Source organism: Antechinus flavipes, chromosome 1, assembly GCF_016432865.1.
Source record: "Antechinus flavipes isolate AdamAnt ecotype Samford, QLD, Australia chromosome 1, AdamAnt_v2, whole genome shotgun sequence".
Taxonomy (NCBI): domain Eukaryota; kingdom Metazoa; phylum Chordata; class Mammalia; order Dasyuromorphia; family Dasyuridae; genus Antechinus; species Antechinus flavipes.
Genome location: NC_067398.1, coordinates 657,884,191 through 657,907,706, shown reverse-complemented (window position 1 = coordinate 657,907,706; position 23,516 = coordinate 657,884,191). Strand labels below are relative to the sequence as shown.

The 23,516-nt window shown below is 41.4% G+C and overlaps 1 protein-coding gene across 1 annotated transcript; it reads left to right on the top strand.

The window, feature by feature from the left end:
• The first annotated feature begins 10,432 nt into the window (after positions 1-10,432).
• TNFSF9 (TNF superfamily member 9) lies at positions 10,433-13,716 on the top strand. Its single transcript, XM_051966223.1, has 3 exons — positions 10,433-11,223; positions 11,959-11,989; positions 12,594-13,716. Exons 1-3 carry the CDS (start codon positions 10,801-10,803, stop codon positions 13,037-13,039), a joined length of 900 nt encoding a protein of 299 aa, XP_051822183.1. The 5' UTR covers positions 10,433-10,800; the 3' UTR covers positions 13,040-13,716.
• The last annotated feature ends 9,800 nt before the right edge of the window (positions 13,717-23,516 follow it).

The window sequence follows — 23,516 nt, the reverse complement described above, 5'->3', positions numbered from 1 at the left end:
TTGTACATGATCAGGGTTAGATGGGTAGTTAATACAGGAATTGCTCATGATTACATAGTAGAAACAAGCTGAAATTTAGATCATCACCTAGTGGCTGACTCAAAGAATTCTGAATAGCCTCCTAGTCTACTAGACAGCAAAAATGAAAGGAAAAGGAAGATAAATAGGAGTCTTTTGTCACTCAGTATTTATCACATATATCCCAACATACTCCCAATTCTACATGTGAGACTAGGGACTTCCTGAAATGTGTTTACTCGTAATCATGGAGTTGGGATAAGGGAGGAGGTGTGTATGTCTTGGAGCAGTCTTAGAGGGTCACTGGGAATGCACAGGGCAAAGTGAATTGCTTTCCCTTGTGTCTCAGAAGCTGACAGCATTTTCTGCAGCTCCTTCCAGGACCACTGTGTTTCCTTCTTCTGTGAAGCTCTCTGCCATCTACTTCTATGAGCACTGTGGACCTGGGGAAGATTTATCTGTGTACTTGTTTAGTTCCAAACATGTATTACTAATCAGACTCTTCCCTCCCCCTCCCCCCCCATCTCAAAATCTTAGCTCAATAGTTCTATGTCTTTCTCGAAACAATCCAGGAGTCTTAAAGTCTTAAAGTTGATCGGTTGCTACTTAGCTGCATGACAGGCAGAAAACCTCAGTTTAACTATAGTGCTTGTCTCTCTGTTCCTCGTGTGCTCCACATGATGGACAGTAAATTTCTTTCAAGGGCAAAGGAAAAGGGAACTGGGGATCCTGAGACCTGTACACCTACACATAGATCATGTCATTTCTCTATCTCATAAATCTGTTTCCCCATGTGGGAATTTCTTGGGTGGGGAGGTGGGGGAGCCCTTGGCTCTCCACAGAGAGGAAATACCATTCTGGAAATGCCTTGGACTGGAGGCGTTCAAACAAAGGCTGGAGAAGCACTTGAGACTATTGGAGAAGAGTCTCACACTTTCACAACAAATTTATATTCACCAATCTCAGATAGACTTTCTTTTTGTTTGCAACCCCTGTATTCCTCTCTCATTGATTTTCCATGTAATTCAATTAAATTAGCATTTGTTAAACTCTTACTGTCAAGTATAGCATGGTTAGCATTGGGAATAAGGGGCAAGAGTTCCTGCCCTCAAGAAGCTTTTATTTTATTGTATGCAAATAAGTGTATTAAAAATACTTGGGGCAGTTAGATGACATAATGGAATGTGTACCAGTCCTTGAGTCAGGAGAATCTGAGTTCAAATGTGGCCTCAGACACAAAACATTTACTAGCTGTGTGACCTTAGACAAGTCACTTAACCCCATTGCTTCTCAAATCCAAACCAAAACAAAATATACTTATCTAGATGTAAATTAGTTGGGGGGAAGGGTTTTGAGATAAACTTTTTAGAGGAAATGGCTGACACTTGGTGGAAACTAAGGATTCAAAGAGAAGATGAACAGGGATGGAAAGCAGTTAAACAAAGGCAAGAGGGACAGAAGATAGACTGTCATGAACAGAGAAGAGTGAGTAGATCAATCTAGCTAGAACATGTAGAACATAAAGAAGAGTACAATTACTGCTTCCACATCGTGGCTTTCCCTATTGAGGTTTCAATAATTTATCATGGGTCAACATAAAAAATTAAATGAAAATTTAATTTTTTGTGAGTTTTGTAGAAACTGCGAATGAAACATGAGGGCCAGCAGAAAAAAGTTTAGAAACTCAGAAATGCAGAAACTATATGTATAATATTGTCTAATATCAACCCAAATTTTATAATAAGGCATTACTAAAACCCCATGAGAAAATTTTAAAAAATTAAATTTTTCTGGCATGAAGGGAAGGCCAAAAATTTTATGAAGATTTTCCAGATTAAGGGCTACCATACCCTTAACCCTGGTAATATGGGAGGGATAACTGTAATGTACAAAAAACCAAGAAAAAATAAAATGGAACCAGATTAAATGCTAATTTAATTGAATTACATGGAGAATCAATGAGAGAAGAATACAGGGATTGCCAGATCAAAAAGAGAGGAATACGGGGGTTGTCAAACAAAAAGAGAGTCTATCTGATGGACAGAAGCAGCTACACCCAAAGAAAGAACACTGGGAAATGAATATAAACTGCTTGCATGTTTGTTTTTTCTTCCCGGGTTATTTATAACTTCTGAATCCAATTCTCCCTGTGCAACAAGAGAACTGTTCGGTTCTGCACACATATATTGTATCTAGGATATACTGTAACCTATTCAACATGTAAAGGACTGCTTGCCATCTGGGGGAGGGGGTGGAGGGAGGGAGGGGAAAAATCGGAACAGAAGTGAGTGCAAGGGATAATGCTGTAAAAAGTTACCTGGCATGGGTTCTGTCAATAAAAAGTTATTTAAAAAAAAAAGAGAGAGAGTCTATCTGAGATTGGCGAATATAAATGAAGGACTCCACAAATTGAAAAAAATGAGTTTATTTTATTGTATGTTTTATTCTAGAGGCAAATAAGAGCCACAGGAACTTCTTGAGTAGAGGAATAACATGATGAGCCTCATCACTTCTTGTCTCACCTTTGAAATAGTCTAATGGTTGTCTCTTTGTCTCTGGTTTCTCCCTTCTCCATTACCTATTTTATGAAATTGTCTATGCTATAGTACAAGTCTCCAAGCAATTTGGAAAATCTGCATGCAAATGTTTGATCCTCTCTTCATACTAGAGAAGTCTGAAATTTTTCTTTTTATTTTATGGGATGTTTAAAGTACCTTAAAAGATAAAATATGTTGATATTATATAAAACTATGCATGTATTTAATACATTTTTTGTTTTTTTTGTGTCATTTGCAGCTTCTACAAAACTCCCCCCAATTTCTTATCCTAACCCACCAAAATATTGAAACTACAATGAGTAAAGTCATGATGTAAAAGGGAGAATTATATACAAAATATAACTTCTCTATAAATATTTTAATTATTATTATCATTATTAGGAATGAGTCTCGGTTTCATAAGTATAGGAAGCTCCAGATAAGGAAACTCCCTCTATCAGTACAAGCCAGCACTTTCTTTGTAATTTACAGTTGTTAGGGAGATGCCTAGAACCATAAGAAATTAAGTGAGTTCACAAAATCACATCACCAACGTATATTAGAAATAAGACTTGAATGCAAGTTTTCCTTGATTGTGAAGCCAACTTTCTATCAAATAAACCATGTAGTGTATTTATTATTGTTATTATTAATTTGACACTGCCAAGAATTCACTCTTGAGTATCATCTGCCCCACTTCTGGTCCAGCCCTCACAACTTCAATCAAGGGGGAACAACCCTTATGGAAAAAGGGCCTTTTATTTTTATCATGGCCAAAACCAAATGTAGTTGTAGAGAAGGTATATCCAGGATCTCCAGGATTAGCACTGTCCACCTCCTTCCCCTCCTCAAGCTGTACTACTAGTCTAGCCCCTGAAGCCATCCTCGAAGGGAGATAAAGCTTCATCCTTTAAGTTGCTCTCTGTGGGTATCATAGTCATAAGTATTTAAGACTCAAAAAAGAAAGTTCATACTACCAAAATCCTTATCATTATTAAACGGTTTGACATCCAAAAAACATATGGTTTCACCATGAGAAGTAAGATTGCCGTCTGCTTTGTTACTGCTCCCTGAGGACCACTGGGTCTGTCCACCTGACTTGCCGTTGAAACCTGTATATATTGGGAGAATAAAGCCCCAGGCATGGAGTCAGATAGACTCATCTTCCTGAGTTTGAATCCCACCTCGCTTGTTAGGCTCCTGGGCAAGTCATTTAACCCACTTTGCTTCGGTTTCTCATCTGTGAGCTGGAGAAAGAAATATCAAACCAACTCCAGTATATTTGCCAAGAAAACCCTAAATAGAATCATGAAGAGTTGGGTGATTGAAAACTACTACACAACAACATTAGAATGTGAGCTTTTTGAGGACAGAGATTGCTTTGATTTCACGTATTTATTTATTATTTTTTGATTAAAGCTGTTTATTTTCAAAACATGCATACATAATTTTCAACATTCATCTTTGCAAAACCTCGCGTTTCAAATCTTTCCCCTTCCCTCCCCTCATCTCCTCCTCAGAGTCAAGCAATCCAATGTGGTAAACGTGCACTTCTTCTATACATATTTCCACAATTATCATGATGCACGAGAAAAATCTGATCAAAAGAGAAAAAAATGAGAAAGAAAAAATACAAACAATAATTTAAAAAGTGAACATGTTATGTTGTGATCTATACTCAGTCGTCTCTCTGGGTGCATAAGGCTCTCTTCATCACAACCATTGGAACTTTGCTTTGATTTTATATGGCCAGCGCTTTCCACAAGGCATTGCACATAAGTATTAAATAAATGCTATTTCTACTGCTGCGAGACAGACTTCACCAAGGAGTCTGCATCCCATCCAACCACCAGAGGGCGCTCAGGCAGCACACACCTATCCTGCTTAGGTCACTAATAGAGAAGATGGGGAAACCTGATGGAGCGGAGAGTTGTAGAAATTAGGGAATTGGGCGGCTGGGCACTGTCTCTGAGTCTCGGGAGTTGGGGGGCGAGAGTGTGATGCTGGAGGGACAGACACCCGGTTTCTTTCTGTTTGAGGGTCTGGTGGTATATGTGGATCTCTTCTGCGCAGTAGGGTTGGGATTATGATTTCTCTTGTAGAGTAGGTCAGGGGTGAGGTTGGAGATGGGCATTTGGATTCCTTCTTTGTGAAAAGTGCTTGAGGGAGGGAGGAAGGGAGCCAGACTTTTGGATCTCTTCTGTGGAAGTAAGTGTGTGGGAAGTTGGGATTGTGAAATAAGGAGGACAGGGAGAGAGAGGGAGAAGGAGAGGGAGAGGGAAAAGGAGGGGGAGAAGGAGAGGAAGGAGAGGGAGAAGGAGAGGAAGAGGGAGGGAGAAGGAGAAAGAGAGGGAGAAGGAGAGGAAGAGGGAGGGAGAAGGAGAGGGAGAGGAGAGGGAGAGGGAGAGGGAGAGGAGAGGGAGAGGGAGAGGGAGAGGAAAAAGGAGGGGGAAAGGGAAAAGGAGAGGGAGAAGGGAAGGGAGAAGGAGGAAGGGAGGGAAGGAGGGAAGGAGAAGAAGGAGAGGGAGAAGGAGAGGGAGAGGGAAAAGGAGGGGGAGAAGGAGAGGAAGGAGAGGGAGGAAGGGAAGAAGGGAGGGAGAAGGAGAAAGAGAGGGAGAAGGAGAGGAAGAGGGAGGGAGAAGGACAGGGAGAGGGAGAGGGAGAGGGAGAGGAAAAAGGAGGGGGAAAGGGAAAAGGAGAGGGAGAAGGGAAGGGAGAAGGAGGAAGGAGGGAAGGAGGGAAGGAGAAGAAGGAGAGGGAGAGGGAGAGGGAGAGGGAAAAGGAGGGGGAGAAGGAGAGGAAGGAGAGGGAGGAAGGGAAGAAGGGAGGGAGAAGGAGAAAGAGAGGGAGAAGGAGAGGAAGAGGGAGGGAGAAGGACAGGGAGAGGGAGAGGGAGAGGGAGAGGAAAAAGGAGGGGGAAAGGGAAAAGGAGAGGGAGAAGGGAAGGGAGAAGGAGGAAGGAGGGAAGGAGGGAAGGAGAAGAAGGAGAGGGAGAGGGAGAGGGAGAGGGAAAAGGAGGGGGAGAAGGAGAGGAAGGAGAGGGAGGAAGGGAAGAAGGGAGGGAGAAGGAGAAAGAGAGGGAGAAGGAGAGGAAGAGGGAGGGAGAAGGACAGGGAGAGGGAGAGGGAGAGGGAGAGGAAAAAGGAGGGGGAAAGGGAAAAGGAGAGGGAGAAGGGAAGGGAGAAGGAGGAAGGGAGGGAAGGAGGGAAGGAGAAGAAGGAGAGGGAGAGGGAGAGGGAGAGGGAGAGGGAAAAGGAGGGGGAGAAGGAGAGGAAGGAGAGGGAGGAAGGGAAGAAGGGAGGGAGAAGGAGAAAGAGAGGGAGAAGGAGAGGAAGAGGGAGGGAGAAGGACAGGGAGAGGGAGAGGAAAAAAGAGAGGGAGAAGGAGAGGAAGAAGGAGAGGGAGGAAGGGAAGAAGGGAGGAAGAAGGAGAAAGAGGGGGAGAAGGATGGGAATAGGGAGAGGGAGGGAGGGAGAAGGACAGGGAGAGGGAGAGGAGTTACCAATGAAAAATAGATGAATATGGCAGAACTAGAGGAGGCAGATGCTTGAGTCTCCTCTGTGGTGGTGGATGCTTTGGTTCTGAGTATGCTTGGGATGAGAGGTAGTGGGATTGGAGAGTAGTTGTTATAGGATGAACTCTCCTGAGAATTCTCTGGGAGAATTCTCTCCCAGGAATTTCCATACTACTGTGATGGGAAGGGGAGGAGAGAGATCCCTGGCTATTTTTGGAAAGTCCTGAACCAGGAAGCTGAGGAGGAAGGTGACTCCTTGGACAGCAGAGGCTCTCCCCAGAGCAAGCCTTCTATGCACTGAGATTTCCCCAGTGAAGGGGGATCTGAGAGGAGAGAAGGTAGAATCTAGGTGACCTGCAATTCCTTTCCAAAGGAGCAGTTCCTTTTTAAAACTCTTATTTCTCCTCTTCTTCCTTGGTTTGATGTGAGACCTGCATCAGCATCCTGCCATTCCCTACCTCCAATTCCAGGATTACAGTTTGAAGGAGGCCAGTGGAGCTGTAGGATAGCTGTTTAAAATTCCCGGAAACATCATTCCAGAAGAAACCTCAGCTGTCTACTGCTTAGTCACTAAGGCTAAATTCCTCAAAGCCCGGAGTGGCTCATTAATTAACTCTATTTAGTCTCAAGACAAGCCTGGGAAGAGATTCAACCATTCATGGAAAGGGGACATATATACACCCTGCCAATGCACATAATCCCATAATTACAGACATACTTCATAACCACACATGATATGTAGATCCATCCATGACAGCTACAGAACACATGCAGATACACAAGCCAATTTTTCTGCATTCTGTTTCTCCTTCATCCTCTTAAATCTAAATAATAATTAGCCCCCCTCCCCCCAGCCAAACAAATAATAAATCAGGTCCTTAACTGTAACATGTGAGTATTTCAGAGGCATAAAATTTAACGACTGAGTCACTTCAGATGACTAATACCAATGTTAATGGGTCGATATCCCAAGAAAATAATAAAGGAGGGAAAAGGACCCGCATGTGCAAAAATGTTTGTAGCAGCTCTTTTTGTAGTGGCAAGGAACTGGAAACTGAATAGATGCTCATTAATTGGGGAATGGCTGAATAAGTTATGGTAAATGAAGGTAATGGAATATTATTATTCTGTAAAAAATGATGAACAAGCTGATTTTAGAAAGGCCTGGAAAAGATTTACATGAATTGATGCTGATCAAAGCAAGCAGAATCAGGAACACATTGTACCCAATAATAGCAAGAATGTGCAATGATCAACTGTGAAAGGCTTACTGGTTCTCAGTGGTTTGGTGATCCAAAGCAATCCCTGTAGACTTAGACAGAAAATGCCATCTGCATCCAGAAAAAGAATTAAGGATACTGAAAATAAATCAGCACATGCTATGTTCATTTCTTTTTTCCTTTTTTTTTTTTAATTCTCTCCCATGTTTTTTCCCTTTTGCTTTGATTTTTCTCTCCCAACATGATTCATAAAACAATGTGTTAAAAATAAATAATCCCCCCAAATGATAGAATACATATACGCTCCAGAAACACTGACAGATACATACATTTAATATACACCCTCTATACAGATGTCACAGACACTTCTTACACACACACCATAAATACAGACCTAAGATAAAATGGAAGCTAAAACTTTTTGAATACAGGGCTTTGTTTTTGTTTTTGTAGCCCCTGTATGGTGCCTAGCATACAGCAGGTATTTAATAAATGTTTACTGAACAATAATCATTCATAATTCCATAGAACTGATGAGAGGTGATGATACAGAATGAGGTTTGTTTTATGTGTGTATGTATACTCACACACAGACACATGAATTACACATTTATGAAATACACATTTATGCATATGTATATATTTGGAGAGGGGAGAGAGAGAAGGAGAGAGAGAGAAAATAAATATTGGAAGAATGTCTTGCCAGTCTATGCATATTTGTTAAAATGTGTTTTTCTTTCCTATTTCCTTCAGTGGAGGTGGAAGTAGGAGAGAGAGAAAAGATTTCTACTGATTTTTTTCTCTGAGGCAATTGGGCTTAAGTGACTTGCCCAGGGTCATACAGCTAGCAAATATTAAGTATCTGAGGTCAGATTTGAACTTAGGTCCTCTTGACTTCAGGCCTGATGCTCTAACCACTGAACCAACTAGCTGCCCCCAATAACTACTGATTTTAAAAGAGAGGTAGGATGTTCTAAAGATGTAAAATGATGTATGAACTGTAAGATGAAGTCACCATACTATTAGTTTTGCTAAACTTTTAATTTGTTATGAGTTGGCTCATGAAACAGGAATAATCTGTAAGTGCTTGTAATGTATAAACAAAACATCAATAGAACAAAAAGAGACACTCATCTAATAAAACCTTTAATATGTATAAACATTAAAAATACTTATTTTGCTAAATTTTTAATTTGATAGCTGTGGCTCATGAAATGGGAATAATCCATAATGCTTGAAATATAAAAACAAAACATATCAAAAGAACAAAAAGACTTTTATCTAATAAAACTTTTTATATGCATAAGTACAAAAATGCCTATTGAATAAGTTGTCCCATACACTATAGAAATCTGATCTCAGATACTTAACACTTCCTGGCTGTGTGACATTGGGCAAGTCACTTAACCCCAATGGCCTCAGCAAAAACCCCCAAACCCAAAACAAAACAAATATACACTGTACACTTACCCACTCCATTCCACTCACACATCTTAGCAACACACTCCACCCGATTTGTAAACACAGAGGCATGGAAACATGCATCACACTTGCTTCGCACCCACTGGCTGGTGACTTGGAGCAGCCTCACTTAAGTCCGATTGACTCGAAAGTGAAGCTCTTACCCGTGATGTCACTGGTCCTCTTCCAAAACGAAGACTGTATGTACAACCACCACCACAAACCGCTTAGACACATACTCCTCCAGCAGAGAGAATCACATATACTCCAAGCACAGCAAACATACAGCCCACAAAGACTACAAATGACACTTGCTCTAGGAGATCCTGTCCAACAGACACACGACCCCCTATTTTACCATACACCAGCATTCAGATTCCTTCATATACAGACTAACTAGAAAAGACAAATTTCCCCCTTTCTCACTTTCTTTACAAGGTCGGTGCAATTAGATGGTGGATTCATAAACTTGTTTTTAAAAGTATCTTGACAATGTATTTCCAGAAGGGCGGTTTCCTTTGTAATCTTATGCACTTATGTATTTTAAACATTTTTTTTCTGAGAAGGGTTCCATAAACTTTTCCAGATTGCCGAAGGAGAGGTCTTATGGACAGCCTCTAAGGACTTTGCTCCCGACTCTAGGAGTCCTTGGGGTTCCGGTCACCTTTCTGTTCTTGCCCTCCCAGCACTAGGAGGGAAGTGAGTAAGACTCAGGCATTCGCCTTTGCTACTGTTGGGGCCAGACGAGCCCAGTAGAGATCGGGGGTCGGTTTTCCTCAAGCATATTTCTCCCTCTGTAGAGGCGGGCCTCGGGGACCGCTGTGATGAGGGTGACTGGACAGAGAAAAGGGAAACAGGGTTTCCTCCGCCCACCCTTGTCCCACTCTCCCTTTTCTCCACGCAGGGGGATTTCTAGTTTGGAGTCTCCAGTTTCACAGCAGACCTGGACCCTGATGGGAACTGTCCCGGGGAAGGGAGGTGGGCGGTGAGTTACGGAACTTGGGGGGTGGCGGCGATGGGATGCGTCATAAGGGGAGGAGCTGGAAAAGACCCCATAGGAGAATCGGAGGCGGGGCCCCAAAATGAGATTTCCCACCTCCCCGGATCTGACAAGGCATCCAGACTAAGCAAAAGGGGTAAATGGGTGAGATCGAGTAGAGGCCGGCTGAGGTTGTGAGAGCTGGAAGGGGCGTGGCTAATTGCAGGAGAGATGCTTACGGTAGAAACTCCCCTGAGAGAGCCTTATCTAAGCCGGCCCCCAAGGGAAATACTGGAGCGGGAAGGGAGAATCTTAAATCCCTTCTTTCTCTTCCCTCCTCTTGCTGAGCTACCTCTCCTCCTCATTCCCCCTTTCCTCCCTTTGTGACTTCCATTAAATCGCCCTCCCTTCCAGGCACCTAGAGAACCCAGGATACTGGAAGGAGGTGGGGATGAGGGGACTCGGTGGACGCCGCGTGTACTAGAAAAGCTCCGAGTCTTTGGTTGAATTTTCAGGATAAGCATTTAAAACTCCCAAATCGGCAAACGGTCCAAATCAAAAGATTTATTGTTTTGTTGATTTTCTAGACTTAAAGTGATGGAGAAAATGTTAATGCCAATTTATTGATTTACTTTTGCTGAGGCAATTGGGGTTAAGTGACTTGCCCAGGGTCTTGCGGCTAGGACGTGTTAAGTGTCTGACGTCACATTTGAACTCAGGTCATCCTGACTTCAGGGTTGGAGCTCTATCCACTGCGGTACCTAATTAACTACCTCGATGCCAACTCAATTTAAAAGTGTGTTGTTTGTACCTCTCTCTTCCCTTCAAGATCCAAATATTGAATTCTTGCCAGTACATCCCCGGGTGGGAGAGTTGAAAGGGAGACAGAGAGAGGCAGAGAGACTGGATGACAGAGATGGGGAGAGACAGAGATAGAAGAGAAGACCGACACAGAAGTGAGAATTTTACGAAGGGCAGACGCAGATCGAGACCAAATCGATTCTATGATTCTTTTTAGACAGGACACAGAGAGCGACAACTTAAACTACACTTAGACTATACTTGAATCTGATGCTTTGCCTTAGTCTTAACACGGTTGTTTTCTTTTGCTCCGCTCCGAGCAAGAATTTCCCCATCTCCGCCCAGAGCTGGATACATCAACTCGGGGATCCACCCCCTCCTTGGCAGTGCGTGAATGAAGGGAGGGGAGTCGGCTCCCCGCCCCGGAAGGCTGCACTTCCTGGTCCCGAGGATAAAACTGGCCCTCCCTGGCCAGTGGGGACTCGTCCCTTCCTCGCCATGGGCCCTTCGGACCCAGAGAACCCAGATCGCACCTCGAACGCTCCGACCCGCACCTGCCGCGTCCTGGACTGGTTTTTTGTGACTGCCCTGATACTGCTAAGCGGAGCCCTGGTCTTTTTCACTACTCGAAAGATAAATCCTGACCATCCTCACGCTTCCGAAGGGCTCTCTGCTCCCCAATTCCCTGCTCAGGTAAGGGAAAGCCCCCGGCATCCCTGTCCCCTTCCCCGCTCCCTCCCCACCTCTCGGACCGCTGTGGGCCACATTTCTCCACCTTCTATGGGGAAAGACTACACAGGATCACTGCCGTCTCCCACCCCGCCCCCCATAACCCTACGAAAGGACCCCGTAGTTTCTTTACTTGCCCACATGAAAGGGCTTTGGCGTCCTTGAACTCCCTCCCTCGAGGAAAATAGTCTGTCACTCCCCACATGAAGGGATGCTGGTCTCATTGAACTCTCTTGAGTAACCTGTCAGAGACCCACGCTGGTACCCATGCCCTCCAAATACACCCTGGCCGAAAAGGAACTCGGAGCTTCTTTCACTCTCTGCTACCTTCCCCTTCAACCTCCCCCTCCCCCCTCACCCCCCAAGGATCTCTTTCTCTCTCTTTAGATGCCCTCAGAGACACTCCTCCTCATTACCCCCATTCTTTTTTCCCTTCCCCAGCTTAGTCCCTTCTCATCTAACCTGTTCCCCTAAAATTATCAGAATTCTTTCCTCTTGGAGTTTGTTGGACTTTTAACCACTTAAGGATACCATATAGATGAGTGTGAAGGGAAACGGGCTTAAGGGGCCATGACTGATGATAGGCTGTTGTGTGAGAGCCTGGTGGTGATTCAGAAGGGGTGAAAGGAGAAAAGTCTCTCCTACATTCCCACGTGGATCTAGGAGATCTCAACTTGTCTTTCTTTCTTTTTTTTCCAGAGCCCCTATGCCCAGCTGGTGATGAAAGATGGTAAGTGCAATTCTCTTTCTCCTTCATTCTATTTGTAGTGAATAGGGCACTTTATTTAGAATCTGGAAGACCTGGTTTGAAATGCCACCTCAGATATTTATCAGCTATCTGACCGTGGGCAAATTACTGAAACCTCATTTTTCCTATCTGTAAAATGATGGAGTTGGACTCAATGGCTTTTCTGCCTTTTCCCTTTCGAAATCTGTGATCCTATGGTCCATGCCCTCTTCTTCTCTCTTATTTAAGGGTAGTGTGGCTCTGGATCTACTTCCAGGGGCAAGGAAACAATTCCAGTTCAGATGGGTGTGTGTCCCCCAGTTCAGGCCTTTTTCCAGGACAGGTCATAGAGATGCCCTAGTCTTTTTGCTGAGGCAATTGGGATTAAATGACTTGCCCAGGGTCACACAGCCAGGAAGTGTTAAGTGTCTGAGGTCAGATATGAACTCAGGTCCTCCTGATTTCAGGGCTGGTGCTCCATCCACTGCCCCATGTAGCTGCCCCATCTCTCAGAAACAAGTTCCTAATCTCTATATTAAACTTTTATTTGATTTTGAGATTGTGGGAATGTTGAGGCAAGGCTGATTCTCTCTCCTGGCCCCTACAGCCTTGGTGCAGAACCAGACACTGAGTTGGCACAGTGATCCTCATCTTTCTGGTGTGTCTCTGGACCCACGAATGAATTACGATGCTGATAAAGGAGAGCTGGAGGTCAAAGTCGCTGGGCTTTATTTCATCTACACTCACCTGAAACTTCAGCAGGTGGTGGTTCCTGCATACAGCCAAGGTACAGTCGAAGTCTCTGTGACTGTGGTGCAGGACTTTGGACAACGAGCTGTCTTGAATCTCTCCCTGGATGTGGGACCTTCCAGCACTTCCACCATCACCACCTCGGAGTCCTCCCTCATCTTCCTGCATCCTGGGGAGCGGCTCAGGCTCAGCATGAGCGCCACAGCAGGGGACTTCCTGGACTGGCAGCTGGTGTCAGGGGCCAATACCTTTGGCCTTTTCTGGGTGGGTGGGGGACAGCCCTTAACCAAACCTGGACATTAACTGAGATGAATTAGCTGACACTGTGGTGTCTTCTTTAGAAGATGGAGGAAGGGCAGAAATGCTCTTGTTTTATTTAACTTGGGGACCCCCTTACTTTAGGGTTGAACCTTGGGGAATTCCCAGTGTAACAGCCGGCAATTCTCTGCAAGTCCAAACTTGAAAAAGGCAATAGAAGGGCTATGGGAGGAGCCATGCTGACTCTAGTCCTCACAGAGGCAGAGTAGTCCTGTTTTTGAATCATTTCTAGCATTTATTTGCTATGTGACACCGGATTTCTCTCATCCTCACTTGCCTCATCTGTAAAATGGATATAATCTTTGCACTGCCTAATTCATAATATTGTTGGGAGAAAAATTTTAGAAATTAATCATTATTTATTTATTTATATAATTATTCCTAGACCAAGGGACCGGGGCCAAAAGGCTGCCTCTTCCCTCTGGCTTTTAGGAGTGCTAAACTACCTCATGGGGACCTTCACGTGAAGTACTTGGAGATCCCATATTCTCAGTCTCAGGAAGAGACTTGGGCAAGAGTTTACTGGTCCAGGGAACTCCAGGCCAATTGCTCTGGAATATCTCTGTGTATTTATTCTGGGCTAGTGCACTTTAAATTACTTTATTTATCCCCCTCATGCCCTGGGGAATGTTTCTAAAATAAATAAAAGCATTCTGAAGACCCATGGAAAACATTTTTTTTTTTTTTTGGTATTTTATCCGTTGTGTGATTGTGGGTGATTCCAGAGTGCAATTCGTCAATGGGATACAATCACTCAATGAAGGGCTTTCAATCCTATTCTGTAAAATGAACAGTTGGCTTGTAAGGAGCCTTCCAATAACATTCCTTGTTCTGTGCATCCTCATTACTCTATAAGTATCAGAAGAGATAACCATGATCCAAGGTGGGAAGGTATAGGGATCAGAGCAGGTTTTAAGAGATCATTTTCCAGCCTAGCCAATTAACAGAATCCTTTTTTTTTCATAATTATAACTTTTTATTAACAGAACCCATGCCTAGGTAATTTTTTTTTTTAACAACATTATCCCTTGCACTCACTTCTAAGAGAATCCTTTTTTTGTACTGTTTTCTGTTGTGCTCTGGACCGCTGATCTTTGGAGAGATAGAAATATTACACTAGACTCTACTCTGTGGAACCTCCCATAATACCTGTATTTAAACAGATGTATGTATGTGTGAATTATGTATTGTGTGCAACCAAATGGCCCAGTGGTTAGAGTGTTGGGTTCAGAAAGACCTGAATTCAAATCCTGCCTCAGACATGTATTAGCTGTGTGATCCTGGTTAAGAAATTTAATTTGTTTGCCTCAGACTCTTCATCTATTGGTAATAATAGTACTTACATTAAGGGTTGTAAGGATCAAATGAGGTAATAGTTGTAAAGCACAGTGCCTGGGACATAATGGATGCTATACAAATCTTAGCTTATATGATGATGATAATTCATAAGAATGAAAAGAACTCTAGTTTCCATCACAGCGTCCCCAGGATGAGTATAACTACAAGCAAACCTGGAGGGTCTTAGAGGAAGGAGGGAAGTGATTAGGGAGGATCCTTCCTAGAGAAGGTCATAAATGGGCAAAGATTCCATGTACCTGGAAGAAAGAGGGATGGATGTTCCAGAAAGGGGGAACCTCCTTGCTGTTCTAAAAACAAAATACTCCATCTCAGCTCTGGGCATTTTCTTTGGCTTTCTTCCATGTTTTCTCTGTCTGTCTTCCATATCTGGGATGCTTCTGACCTCTCTGGCTTCCTTCAAATGCTTCAAATCAGATTCCACCTTCTACAGAAAGCCTTCCCCAACCTCTCAATGCTAATGCCTTCCCTCTGTTAATCATTTCCTATTTATCCTATTTATAATTATATGTCTATATATTTATTTGTCATCTGCCCATTATATTGTGAGTTCCTTGAGAGCAGGGATTGACTTTTGCTTCTTTTTGTATCTCAATTACTTAGCACAGTGTCTGACACATAGAAGGCACTTAATAATAGTTGATTGAATGTTTATTGACTAATTGGCTGACTAATTGTAAGGGTGAAGTGGGGAGCAGATATAGGTAGGAAAAAAAAGTATAATTACACTCAAGGAACAGTTAAGCTCATAGCCATGGTATGAGCTGTTGAACAAAGAAAGTGTTTGGGGGCAAGAAATATCAGATATTGAGTTAGGATTTGGTATGGTGGGGAGATTTTGCTCATCTGCAAAATGAGGGGGTTGGACTAGACCTTTTAGGTTCCTTCCAGGTTCAACATTCTTTCTAGCAATCCATCAACTAGTATTTCTTAAACCTCTACTATATTTCAAATGGCATCTGTATGAGGAACTGAGGTTACAAGGCTAAAAATGATATAATATATATGTATATATATATAACCTCATAAGTTTACATTTTATAAGGAGAGACAACATGTTATGTCCACAAAAATATATGCAAAATAAATACAAGATCATTTTTATAGGAGACACTAGCACTGGGGATGATTGGGTGAAACTTCATGGGAGCCAGATTTTGTAATGAATAAAGTGTTGGAGTGAGCTAGAGTCAAAAGACCCAAGTTTAATATGACTTCAGATACTTTCTTGTTGTGTGATCCTGAGCAAATTACTTAGTTTCTATCTGCCTCAATTTTCTTCAAACAAAACAGAGATAATAATAGCATTTATTTTCCAGGATTGTTGTGAAGATTAAATGAAAACAAATTTGTAAAGCACTTAGTACAGTGCCTGGCACATACTAGGCTCTTAATAAATGCACTATTCCTTCCTTCCTTTTTGTCAATAAGAAATGAGTATTTCAACTAATTATTATATTAGGACCAAGGTTTTCCCCTTTTTCTACTTCCTCATTCAAAAATCAACCAGTTCCCACACTGGGAACTGTTATTTAGAGATTTACCTAGACTAAAATCTAATCAGACAAGAAAAGAAATTCTAAGTTTGGTCTAATGGGCACATGTCTGCTGATTGTATTTGCTCAGACAGATGGGTAATATAAATATTGATGTCTCTTTGATCAAGATTTGGGTGATTCAAGTCAATATCCTCAAGACCCTCATTGTAATATAAACCATCTTCTCATTGTAATATCCATTTTTCTTATTAATTTTTAACCAATTTTTTTTTGTTTATGTTTTTTGCTGAGGCAATTGGGGTTAAGTGGCTTGCCCAGGGTCACACAGCTAGGAAGTGTTACGTATCTGAGGTCAAATTTGAACTCAGGTCCTCCTGACTTCAGGGCTGGTGCTCTATCCACTTCCCCACCTAGCTGCACCAATTTGTAACCAATTTTAGTTTGAGTTATTTCCACTTATCAGGAATACCTAGTCTTCTAAGGGTATAAAAACAATGAGCCCATTGACATAAGATAGATGGTCAAATGACCATCCTTCTATTAATAAATGTGCTGTTCTTATTAATAAAATTGATGTGGTGCAGCCATTGTCAGAAATGACGTAAACTCTAAACCACTTTCAATCTTATCACATACAAAGCAAAGCCAAATTCTTAGGACTGCCTTGTCACCATGAATAAAGCAGACTTAACTCCCTGAATCAGATAGGAGACTCTTCTTTACCTAGCAGGGGCGCATATTCTTGTCCTACAAATAACCTTTGGGACAAAAGTACCCTCATTGTCTTGTATTAGCATATCTTATTTTCTCCTGTCCCATCATGCAATTGCTGAAGTAGACATAATGTGAAAGTGAGCTTGTTCTCAAATAGGACCCTTCCTAACCCTTCCCTAACTCTCTAGATCCCATCCTTACTTCTCCTCTGCCTTTTCTCTGTGATCTTTTAGTAGTCCTCTTCACTCATAGCCCTCAGGTTAATTATTTTGATTAGCCTGTGAGCCTTTTCACAATCATGAAGAGCCTTGTGATAATTCCTTTGTGTGAATTTTTCACATTCTGAACCATTTTCCCAGAATTTCATTGCTTCATCAAAATGATTAAATTAGCCAGAAACTCTAGGAATTTAAGAATCATCACTTTTCTCCTTTCCTTCCTTCCTTCCTTCCTTCCTTCCTTCCTTCCTTCCTTCCTTCCTTCCTTCCTTCCTTCCTTCCTTCCTTCCTTCCTTCCTTCCTTCCTTCCTTCCTTCCTTCCTTCCTTCCTTCCTTCCTTCCTTCCTTCCTTCTTCCCTCCCTCCCTCCCTTCCTTCCTACTTTCCTTCCGGTGTTCTCTTCTTTTATATAATATATGATGGTTCTCTGGGAGCAGGTTTCTTGGGGAGCTTCTGGAGGCAGCCTTAGTTTCAGTTCAGAGTAATAATCACTCCAAAGGCAGCCAGCTGTTAAAGTAGTTCTTTATTGTTTCTTCCAAAATAGCCTAGTTAGCTTTCTTTGGTTCCCAGAGCTCTTGTTGCTAGCTGCAGCCTCTCTCTGAATCTTGGATCTGCTGGACTGCAGATTAGCTTCTCAGTCTCCCGAACTGAACTCTCACTCTGTCAATCTTCCGAAGTGACTTCTGGCTCTAGCTCAACTCCAACTCGTGGCTTCTTCTGAACTGAACTGACTTCACTGACTCAGTGAAGCTCTTTTTATGCTCGGTGTAGAAGGTTGATTCCTCCTCCCAGAGTGGGATTATGGGAGGTGTGAATTCACAAAGTTACAAAGTTAACTTTGTGTATCTCCTGTACTTGTGAACTCCAATGTGTGAACTCTAATGTGTAAACTCTTAAAGGTACAAACTCAAGCACACAAGCCTTGCTTCCATCAATTCCATTGAGTTATCACATTGTTTCAAATTCTGGCTCATAATACTTCCTTCCTTCCTTTCTTTTTCTTTCTTCCTTCCTTCCTTCACTTACATGTTCTTTCACTTCCTTCCTTCCTTCCTTTCTTCCTTCCTTCTTTCCTTCCTTCCTTCCTTACTTCCTTCCATTCCTGGACTATCACAATAGCTTTTGAATTGTTGTCCCTTTCTCAAGCCTTCTCTTGCTTCAATCCATCCTCCAATCAGGCATTCTTAAAATGCAAGTTTAAACATGCATTCCTTGCATAGTAAACCAGTTATCCCATTACCTCCAAAATCCAATATAAAAATCCTCTGCCTCTTAAAAGCCCTTTATAACCTGACCTCTTCCTACCTTTCCTACTTCCCACCCCAAACTCTCTGATCTATTCTTCTCAATGTTCCTCAAATACCAGAATTCATCTTTCTATTGCATTTGTACTTGCTATCCCCACACTGTGTGCTTTCTCTCCTCATGTCTGCCACTTGACATCCCTAATCTCCTTTAAGATTCATTACAAATCCCACTTTATACATACTCTTTTTTAGCTTGTAGTGCCTTGCTTCTGAGACTGCTTTTCATTTACACTGTATATATCTTGTAGATACCTAGATATTTGCATATTGTCACCCCCATTGGAACATGAGTTCCTTGAGTTTAAGGACTATGGTTTGGTTGCTTCAAACAGCGCCTGCCTGATACATACTAAGTGCTTAAATCTTGTTGACTGATTAAAGGAGGCTTGGGCTAGATATAGCATATATCCAGAGTCAGGAAGATTTGAGTTCAAGTCCAGCTTCAGAAACTTTCCAGTTGTGTGGCCCTGGGCAAGAGATTTAATAAGTCTCTGTTTCCTTATCTGTAAAATGGGGATAATAATAGCATTTAGATCCCAAACTTATTGTGAGATCAAATAAGGTAATATTTGGAAAAGCACTTCACAAATCTTGAAGTGCTATATAAATGCTAGCTATTGCCACTTTGTGTGTGTGTGTGTGTGTGTGTGTGTGTGTGTGTGTGTGTGAATGTCTGTATTCACAAACATTTTGGGAATCATCTGCCTAGAGAATGCAGATGAACCCATAGACAGCAATAAGATCTTTGAGATAGTATTAGATGAAAAGAGAATTGCATCTTGGACTGAGTTTTGGGGAACACTCAAGGTGAATGTGAATAATATGCATGAAGAACCATCTGAAAATGTAGTACTGGAGGAAGAAAATAAGGAGGCAGTTATGAGTCCATTACTGAACTTTAGAAGTTACAATCTTATAGCACTTTCAGATTTACAGAGCAGTTTTCATTACATTGACCCTTTTTAGTCATAGTGTAAATAGTCCCATTCTAAAGATTAGCAAACTGAAGTTCAGAAAAAGGGAAATGACATGTTAAAGTTTAAGAAATTAAGAAGTATAAGAGAAGGGATCTGAATCCACGCATTTTGAGTATGGGTTCAATATTCTTTCCACTATGAGTAATACTTAATCTCTTTTTTTTTTTAAAGGAAAAGCTTAAAAATTTTTTTATTAAGTAAATTATCAAAAAAAACACATTTCATAAGAAAAAGTAAAAAAAGGATTGAATATGAAACCATTTTTCTATTGAAATACATTTTTTGTTTTTTACAAAATGCACACAATTTAACTTGACAGTATTAATCTTGCTTGTCTGTTTCCTCTTCTGAATTTCTTTTTGCTCTCTGTTTTTAAAAATTTCTAACATGCTCATCTGACACTTTTTTCTATCTCCCCCCCCATGCTACCCATTCTTTCCCCCCAACTCTCCTCTTTTCCCCTATGAAATCCTAATTTTGTAAAAACAAAATATAGTCAATTAATAAACATTTTTACACCACTGACTATGCGCTAGGCATTGGGGATAGAAAGAAAAGTGTCTATTTTCATGGAGCTTACAATTGAATAGGAACTTGCTGTTTAGTCATTTTAATTATATCTGACTCTCTGTGACCCCATTTGGGGTTTTTTGGCAAAGATACTAGAGTGGTTTGCCATTTCCTTTTCAAGCTCATTTTACAGATGAAGAAATTGAGGCAAGAGAGGTAAGTGCTTTCCTGGGGTCACACTGCTGATAAGTTTCTGAGATCCGATTTGAACTCAAAAAGTTGAGACTCTCTGGTTCCTAGCCCAGTGTTCTATCCTCTGTACCACCTAGTTGCCCCATCCTAATGGGGGGTGCAACCTGCACATAATTATGTACAGACAAACTATTAAACAGGATAATTTTGAAATACTCAAAAGAAAGAAGATATTAGAATTGAGAATGATCTGGAAGACTTTAAGCAAAACAAGTGTGTGCAGTAGTGCTTGTGTTTGAAATATATCTTTCACTTTGTACCAATAGTACATCCCCTGGTCACTAAGATGTGAGAAGTATATTTCATCATCAATTGTCTGGGAACATGATTAGTCATTGCATTACCTAAGCCTTCCAAGGTTGTTTTCATTTACAATGTTGATGTTGTTGTATAAATAGTTCCCCTGGTTCAGTTTACTTCACTCTGTATTATAAAGGAAATTATATAGGAAAATGGTTTCCTATTGTAATAATTAAAAAAAAATCTTTTCCTATGAAATATTTGTTTTTCTTGATGATTTACTTAATACAAATTTTTTTAAAAAAGATTTTCTTTTATATGTGGAGTTCATGGATTTTTTCCTGGGTTTCTGAATCCATTTCTTTTGTTATTTATTACAGCACCATTATAATACCTTACAGTCATAGATCATCACTTGTTTAGCCATTCCCCAATCTTTAGGAACTCCATTATTTTTTACCTGCATCCATTTTTTTTCTACAATAACAAAATTCACTGCTTCTTACCATAGCCCTGAGCAAACTGTTCCCCCAATTAAAATATAATTTCCTTGAAGACAGGGACTGCTTTCTTCTTATCACTAGCAATACTTGCACATTATAGATGCTTAATAAAGGTATGTTATTTATTGACTCAGTGAAAGAGGAGGATAAAGGAGGTTTAGTAAAATTGTGGTAGATAGACCAGTAGTGGGTGGGTCTCATGGAAATTCCAAGCTGGTGTTTGTGGGCAGGTAGGCAGAGAAGTATTTCTGGGCTTCAGGAACAAGCCCTTGTTTTCAATATTTCCCACCCCAGCCTTACATCTGCTAGCCACCTAAAGAGGCCATTTACTTCCTGTCTCTAGAGTGGAAAGTCCTATCCTCCCCTTCCTTCTTCCAGTGGAACCAAAGGGAGTGAAAAGTGGAGACCACAACTCTGAGTAGTCTCACAAAGCAGGGGATGTCTTGATGGATACAAGAGTAAAAAGATGGGGAGGGAGTGTCAGGGTCTGTTTGAAAGATGGAGCAGCTAAGAGGAGTTGTGAATCAAAATTTATGCTTTAGGACTGCACACACACTGGGAGGGGAAATCATGACCGACTCGTCCCGTCCTGGTCTCGACTTGGAGAGAAAACCCAGTGCAGACAGACTGAAAATGAGGGAATCTGAGATCATCTCTAAGGAGATCATATTATAATATGGAAACACATGGTATTATAATATGGAAACATATCACGTTACAATATGGAAAGACACATCACATTATAGTTTGGAAACATCACATTATGATATTGAAACACATATATGGAAACAGAGTGACAGAAATAGAGAGAGGGAGGGAGTGTGAGGGAGGGGTAAGGGGAAGGATAGGGAGAGGAAAGAAGGGAGAGGGGGTAAAAAGAGACTGTATGTGATGGGGAGGGAGAGACAGATAGGACTTTTAATGATCTGGAAATTTGTAGAGATTTTCAAAATATTTTTCAAAAATAAGAACTAATTCTTGAATTGCCTTAATGAGAATTTCAGCCTTCAAAATCTGGAGGGAACCATGAGCAGAACCAACTAATTTGGACTGAATTCTGACCAACAAAAAGGAACTGATTGCTTAAGCAGAAAGGACAAGAACTTAGGGAGGAAGTGAATACTCTGACTTAGAAAAAGAAGAGAGGAGCTGGGGACAGTCCCATATGGAGCTATGATTAGGGCAGGGTAGATTTCAAAATGTTTGTGAGAAAGAGTGGTAGGACCTCATGTCTCAAAATTCTAGAGAGGAAATCAGTTGATGGGGAGTGGGGAATGGAAGGGAAGGGAAACTTTAAAAAATTTAAATTCTAAAGACATAACAGAACCAATTCCAGTGAGAAGGAAAAGTGAAGCTATCTAAAAAACATACCTTTATTACAAAGGAAATTAACATGGATGAGTATTAAGGGCCAGAAAGAAAGGATTGGTTATGTCTGCTTGTTTGCTTGTGTATTATCTAGTTGGGGAGAAGAAAAGTGTGAAGGGGAGGGGGAACTGAGAACTGAGTCCAGAAGTATGGAGTTTGGTGAGCCTCCTCGTGAGAGTTTGTGCTAAATAGAGGGAATAGAGGGACCTGACTCATCACTTCAGATTATAAGCAGGTATTCAGTGACTGTTTCTGGTCCTGTTACATGTTAAGGAAAAGATTGAGTGTTGAACCAGAACTGGGAATGAATGCAAAAGGCTCCACTGGAGAAGTTAAATTTTAATTTAATTTAATTTTTACTTTTTTCTAGCCATGGGATGGAAGTATCACTCTAGAGAGCAGGTGAGAAGGTGTATTGCAAATCTGTATAAGCATGGTCTTCTAGGCAAGTCTGTGCTTAGGAATGGGCTACTCTTACTTATGTCTTCTTTCCTTTGGAAGGAAGGAAGGAAATAAGTTTAAGTACCTACTATGTGCCAGGCTTGTAAAGTACTTTACAAACACCTCATTTGATTCTTATAACAACTCTGAAAGGTGGGTGCTTTTCTATTTCCTACCCTCACCCCCCCCCCATTTTATCCATGTGCAACATTCTATCCATTACATCACCTATCTGAAAGCTTGGGAAGGTCAGAGGAACAGGGGTCCAGTGGAGGAAGTTAATACCAGAGTTTCCTTTTAGGTGAGTCTGATTGCCAGCACAGTTATGAAGTATAAACTGTGTGACACATCCCACTAAAAGATGACACTGGTAGCTAAGACACTGAGTCAGGCAGTAAGGGAATGACATACCACCCAGAAGTACATGTGGTAAGGTAAATAGTTTAAGTTTGAGTCTACTCCATGCAGGGACAGAAGAGCTGGAAGGGAGAGTATGTTCCCCATTCTTGAGGAACAGTTTTATACTTTGGCTTTTGCTATGTCTTTTCAGCAAATGCTTCTTTATAAAGCTGATTAATAGTAATTGGTTAAGTTGATCATGGGGCACTAATTCATGATATGGAAGAGAAAAATGGATATTGAAGAGATTTATGGATATTGATACATGGGAGGGAAGCACCCAGTAATGGTGGTTTGAACTGATATCATTAGAAAAAATCTTAAAACCCTCTAGGGTTATCCTTAAAATCCTGAGAGGAAGATTTAATCAGCCTCTCCCTGGGGATCTGACCTTTGTGTGTGTGTGTGTTTATGTGTGTGTGTGTGTGTGTGTGTGTGTGTGTGTGTGTGTAATTTTGAAGAAGCCTTCAGAGGCTGCATTGAGTTTACAATCACATGCAAACAAAAAAAATCATGCACTAATACTCCCTAAATTTTAGTTTTTGCTTGTGGCCTTTTCAAATTAGGTAATTAACCATCATTTTGATAGCTGGCTGACCTTGTTTTTGTCTTCATTGAAAGTTTCTGAAAATACTGCTAAAAATAATGGGAACAAGCACACAGTCTTGCTTCACTACCC

Excerpts from the sequence above, each read along its gene's own strand:
- TNFSF9 (XM_051966223.1), top strand. The coding sequence starts at position 10,801 with ATGCTTTGCCTTAGTCTTAACACGGTTGTTTTCTTTTGCTCCGCTCCG. Across the intron at positions 11,224-11,958 it reads CTCCCCAATTCCCTGCTCAG|AGCCCCTATGCCCAGCTGGT; the intron begins GTAAGGGAAAGC and ends TTTTTTTTCCAG. Across the intron at positions 11,990-12,593 it reads CCAGCTGGTGATGAAAGATG|CCTTGGTGCAGAACCAGACA; the intron begins GTAAGTGCAATT and ends TGGCCCCTACAG.